This window comes from Panicum virgatum, chromosome 3K (assembly GCF_016808335.1).
Source record: "Panicum virgatum strain AP13 chromosome 3K, P.virgatum_v5, whole genome shotgun sequence".
NCBI lineage: Eukaryota > Viridiplantae > Streptophyta > Magnoliopsida > Poales > Poaceae > Panicum > Panicum virgatum.
This window is the reverse complement of record NC_053138.1, coordinates 20,770,237-20,775,557: the sequence shown is the minus strand read 5'-3', so window position 1 is coordinate 20,775,557 and position 5,321 is coordinate 20,770,237. Positions and strand designations below refer to the sequence as shown.

The 5,321-nt window shown below is 47.7% G+C and overlaps 1 protein-coding gene across 1 annotated transcript; it reads right to left on the bottom strand.

The window, feature by feature from the left end:
• Positions 1 to 5,321, bottom strand: LOC120700708 (wiskott-Aldrich syndrome protein homolog 1-like). Its single transcript, XM_039984947.1, has 4 exons — positions 5,164 to 5,321; positions 3,819 to 4,722; positions 3,074 to 3,190; positions 1 to 1,873 (listed from the first exon to the last, which is right to left on the bottom strand). The coding sequence occupies exons 1-4, from the start codon at positions 5,319 to 5,321 to the stop codon at positions 1,811 to 1,813; spliced, it is 1,242 nt and encodes a 413-aa protein (XP_039840881.1). The 3' UTR covers positions 1 to 1,810.

Genomic DNA, 5,321 nt, shown 5'->3' with positions numbered 1-5,321 from the left:
TGGTGCACGGCCGCATAGGCACAAACCAAGTGACATACTTTCACCAGGTATGCTTCCTTTAATAAAGAGGTACAATAAATCTTAAGATGTAACAAATGTCAGAATGGGTGTATGGATATACACAAGCTGGATGCTAATATCCATCATGGAAAATTAGGAAAAAGCACTGGCCTTTTATGACTCAAATGTGTGAGGAGTGTAACAGAATACTTCTCTATTGTATAAAATTCCCTATTTGCAGATGGAAAATAGTGATTAGTTGCAGACTTCCAGTTGCAAAATCAGCTATAGGCGCATTCCATAGTTTTTCCTTCCACCTATCTCCAATGACACAACAGGCTGCAACAATTTTTGAGCAATTCATTAGACATGTTTCATCCTTGTATTCCGGGAAAAAAATGCAAAGATTGAGAAATAACAAGTGGGAGGATTGAAAGAATGAACACCTTGACCTAATTGATGAGGAGGACAAGCACATGATCTTCGTAGCAGAGAGAGACTCATTTGATTGACTAAGAATTCTAATTCTAACATTATCAATTAACTAAGAATTCTAGCATTCAATATGACTCCGGTTGAAATGGCAAAAGAATCTAAGCTGCTATGAACCACAATAATTCAGAACACATAGTCTAAAAAGGGTGGGTTGAAGAAGAGAGACCTCCCTCATAAATCATAACACACTGAAGGAACATGTAAAATTCCAGTTGTTTAAAAGGTACGTGGTTAGCCAATTAGATTACTATAATTCTTTCGAGTATGGGATGCAGAATGAGATTCTGGAAAAGCACATGGTCTAAGAAGGTCTGCAGGCCCCGAGGTGTCGGGACGGTCACTGGTGGTCGTTGGAGATATACACAAGGATGTAAAATTCTTGACAAACGTTTCAAATTTAGCAAATGAGACTCAGTCTTGTAGGAACCATGAAACCATACAAATATGTGCTCGTGGTAACCTGTCTATACCAGTCATGGTCCTACTCATGACGACCACAATAATTTTTGTACAAAAAATTCTAGGGAGATATTCAAGGGGAAATGAGAACTCACCTACAATTTTTTGCCGAAGCAATAGTGAAATACTGTAATCCATCCTGAACTATAGAGGGGCAAAGCATGTTCCATGCTCTCAAAAATGAAACTTCATGTAAAGGTTATCCAGTCATGCAATTCTCACAAGGGTTTGAGGAATGAGAGCGTAATGATGAATACTACTTTGCAAACAAAAGTCTTTATCACAAAGCCTAGAAAGGAACATTACCCTACTGAAGATGAGTTTCGAGCAGAAAATGCCATCACACTGGACAACATGCAAAGGAATTAGCACAAAGGTCAGTTAAGTTCCAACTGAATTCAATAGCACAATAAATTAATCAGTTCTGAATACGAATGATGCTACTGCACCTCATGAACTCTAAAGGGATTAACATGCAAAGAAGAAATAACTGATTAAGCCAATTGTTCATCAAATTGATAAACCAATCAAGGAATAACTTAAAGAAAATAACAAGCAACCAAAGAATACCATACTTCTGCAGGAAAATGACACTTCACATTCCGAGCCATAGTCACAGGATTCGGGGTCGAGGGTACCGTTCCTCAACCTGGAAACACTGATCCCGACCCGGAAACGCGGGGCCATTTTCGTTCCCGCCTTGTAACTCTCACGAGGACCGTATCTCGTTCCTCGACCCCGTCCCTCGACCCCATCGACCCCGAATCTTTGTGACTATGTTCCGAGCCTTGAAACCTTGCTGCTCAATGCTCCTTTGTTGCTCCCAAGTGCATGCTGATAACTGAATTGAATGCGCCTACTGTAGTCTGTGGTTAACCTGCTGTCGTGGCTTAAAATCAGAGATAACGCCAATCTGCTGCTGCAATCAAAATGTTGCGGAACGTCAAAGCCAATAGATTGCAGTTGTTGGCCGGCGAGCAGCAAATAGAGAAATGTAAACCAGATGAGTGGCTACCGGCTGCCGCTGCCAAGCAGTTAATCGAGGAGATTTGTTGCAGCTGACAGAAGAACGAAACTAAATCATTGCTGCCGACACGGTCGTGTACAGCGCAAATCAGACGTTCGTTGACGCTGGTGGGAGCAGACGATGCTGTGCCTCGGTGTGCCACGCACGTAGAGGACGCCGTGGACGGTGCCGGCACCGGCGGCGCGCCCAAAATGATCACGACTACTTGGTAAACAAAAGACATTGACTATTCTAAACAGCATATATTTAACATGACAAGCATAGATTCTAGGTAATGTTAACATGATGCTGAAAAGGTTTTTTTTCCCTTCAAAATCCTCCTTCTGAAATCAAGTTTTCTCAGACATACCGCCCTTAATTAGCATAGCTGAAGGCCAAAAATCTTTCCATTGTTAGAGCATTATTAAACATCTATGGTTTGCTAAGAATAAAATGAAGCTATTGCTGCAAAATAAATACTACTGAAATCATAGAAATCCAAAAAAAATAGAAGATAAATATGATTACTATATTCTTCCAGGGCAAGGCCAAAACACTAAATTCACAGTACAGCTACTGCATCAAATCAAAGGGAATCCATAAAGTTCATAACAATGGAATTTGAATTGTAAAGTCCTTTTGCACTGATCTTTTGTGGAAAACTAAGCAGGCTAATGAAGTAAAAATACTGTGCCCTAGAATGAGCTTACAAACCTGGCTGCAATTAAGATATGTAAGGCAAACTTGCCAGTTTATTGCTGAGGACTGTTGTCATAGAAATTTAACTTGGAACATTATATTTATGATTTCTACTGAGGTGGGCATTACAAATATAATGAGTGGTCAGTAGAACTGTAGGCATTTCATTGAAATTGCCAAGTTAACCATTAAATTTCTTGGAGGAAGTTCCATGGTATTCAATAGAACTATAGGAGTCATCTTTAGGTACAGCTTTCCTCGGGCCAAATTGCGATTAATTAACCAGCATCTCATACACTTTGGCTCAAGACTAAATAAGTTTCATTACCAGTGATCCCTACATGTGGCAGCATTTACAAAAAGCTGAGATGAAATAGTAATTGCAACAACGAATAGCTCTGCATGCAGTAGTACCTGAGAGAACAGACCAGCCAGGCAGTTTAGCATGTTCTCTTCACCATCTCCACTGCTTTTATTGCTTGCATAGTACTCCAGCAATTGATCACGGAAAGGAACACAAAAATAAAGTGCCTGAAACGGGAAACAATTAGAACCCATATTATGAGAGCATAATCACATCACATCTTTCTCAAAATGTTGCTGACCAAAATGTCTAACATCGATGGCAACAATCCTACGTCTGAATGAGGAGCTTTGCCATGATGCTTACATAAACATTTTAAATTGTCAGCACATATGGAAATTGGAAACTATGAGTCATCCCACAATCCCACATGTCAAACAAATGTTTCTGACGATAATCCCACATCCAAGGAAACTCCCCCACATATCCAGCAAGGAGCTTCCCGTGATGTTATAAATGCATTTCAACAGAGAGAGAAACCTCGGTTTCTCAATTCCCTGATGCCAAACCAAATTCGCCGTCTCTCAGTTCACACGAAACATTACAATCTATGATCATGCTACAAAATTTGTAGCAGAAATTCGGCACGCAGAAAAACTGGCGCAAACCCGCGATCCTCGTCAGACGCATCACACGAGCGCAATGCAATCACCGCGCTACGATCTCGCAAAACACACATCACTCCTCACCGTCCCTGCACGGAAGAGACCAACAAATCCCCACGCCTTGGAGGGGAGGCCACGAGGTTAGGAGCTGAGAGATTAATCAGGCTGCCCCCGGGCGGCGTACGCGTACCTGCAGAACGCTGTTGCAGTAGCATGCGTTGCCCAAGTTCCCGAGGAGGCAACACGTCGGGCTGCCGGCGCCATCGGAGGCGAGGAGGCTGGGTGTGGCAGCGGCGGCTGCGAATCGGGCTGTTGGCGGCGTCGGAAGCGAGGAGACCGGGTGTGGCGGCGGCGGTTTTGGGGGGGGGGGGGTGAGCACGAAGCGGGCTGACGGCGACGACGAGGCCTGGTGTGGCGGCGAGGAAGCCTGGTGTGGCGGCGGCTGAACGGCACGCGCACGGCGCGTGCTGGATCCGCGCCGGGAGGACGGCCGCGCGCACCGCGTCTCTCGTGGTCCGCGCCGGGATGCCTTCCCTTGCGGCGAGGTCGTCGAGCGCGGCGGAGACCGAGGGGACGGGCGCGGGGGAGGGGGCGCGACCGGCCGGCAGCTCGACGGGGAGAGCGAGGGCGGTGTGACGCCCTCTGGTCCTCCTCGTTCCCGGTGAGCGGGATTGGCGGCGACGTCGGCGAGCGAGACGGGTAGGCGAGGGTGGCGCGAGCGAGACGGCGGCCCGGCGGCGTCGGCGAGCGAGACAGGGAGGCGAGTGCGGCACGAGCGGGATCGGCGCCGGGCAAGGGAGAGGGAGAGGACCGCGCGAGAGGGCAGGTGGGAGGCGCTCGGGCGAGGGAGAGGAGGCGGGGCGGGGACGCCGAGCTCGGGCGGCAACACCGAGCTGGCGAGAGAGGCGGGTCGTGGAACCGTCCGAGAGGAGTGGGGTTGGGCGGTCGAGGAAGGAAGGACGACTGCGCGGGCGCGGAGGAAGGGGGCGGACACATCCGCGCGGCAGAAACACGAGAGGCTGCGGAGGGAGGCGACGGGCGGACACACAGCGCAGCGGCAGACACATCTCAAGCAGATAAATAGTAGATACTGGCTGTGTTTAGATACGAAAAATTTGTGAAAAATAAAGCCGAAAAACACAGTAGCATTTTTCATTTATATATAATAAATTGTTTTATTATGGACTAATTAGGTTCAAAAAATCTATCTCACATTCAAACTGTGCAATGAGTTGTTTTGTTTACTCAAATTTAGTGTTTCGTACATGTGTTATTTGCTATATTTAATATTTTCATGTGATTTTGATGTGACGGAAAGTTTGAAAATTTTAGAGAAACCCAACACAGCCACTGTAAAAAAAACTTCCACTTGGAGCAGACCGCCCCCATTCCCTGCGTCGCCTGGAGCCGAGTGCCAGCACGACCGAACGCGCGAGCACTAGAAGTCACTCAAACCAGGCCGGCCAGACCAGACCGCGGTCGCTACGTCTCCGTCCGCACCGCGACGAGGGCCGGCAGTCCACGGCCCCGCCTACCCTCCCAAGCACGCCCAGACATCCCCCACACGCACCGCACCGGACGCCACCCATTCCCGGCGTGCGTCGGACGCCGTCGCCACCAGGGGTGAGCAGCAGCGAACGGCGACGGCGACGGCGACGGCGACAGCGACAGCAAGTCGCACGCTCCCTCCCAT

Bases quoted from the DNA above. Each gene is read 5' to 3' on its own strand.
- LOC120700708 (XM_039984947.1), bottom strand. From the start codon at position 5,321: ATGGGAGGGAGCGTGCGACTTGCTGTCGCTGTCGCCGTCGCCGTCGCC. The intron at 4,723-5,163 runs GTAGGCGGGGCC...ATCTAAACACAG, and splicing joins GTCTGGGCGTGCTTGGGAGG to CCAGTATCTACTATTTATCT. The intron at 3,191-3,818 runs GTACGCGTACGC...TTCCCGTTTCAG, and splicing joins ACTGCAACAGCGTTCTGCAG to GCACTTTATTTTTGTGTTCC.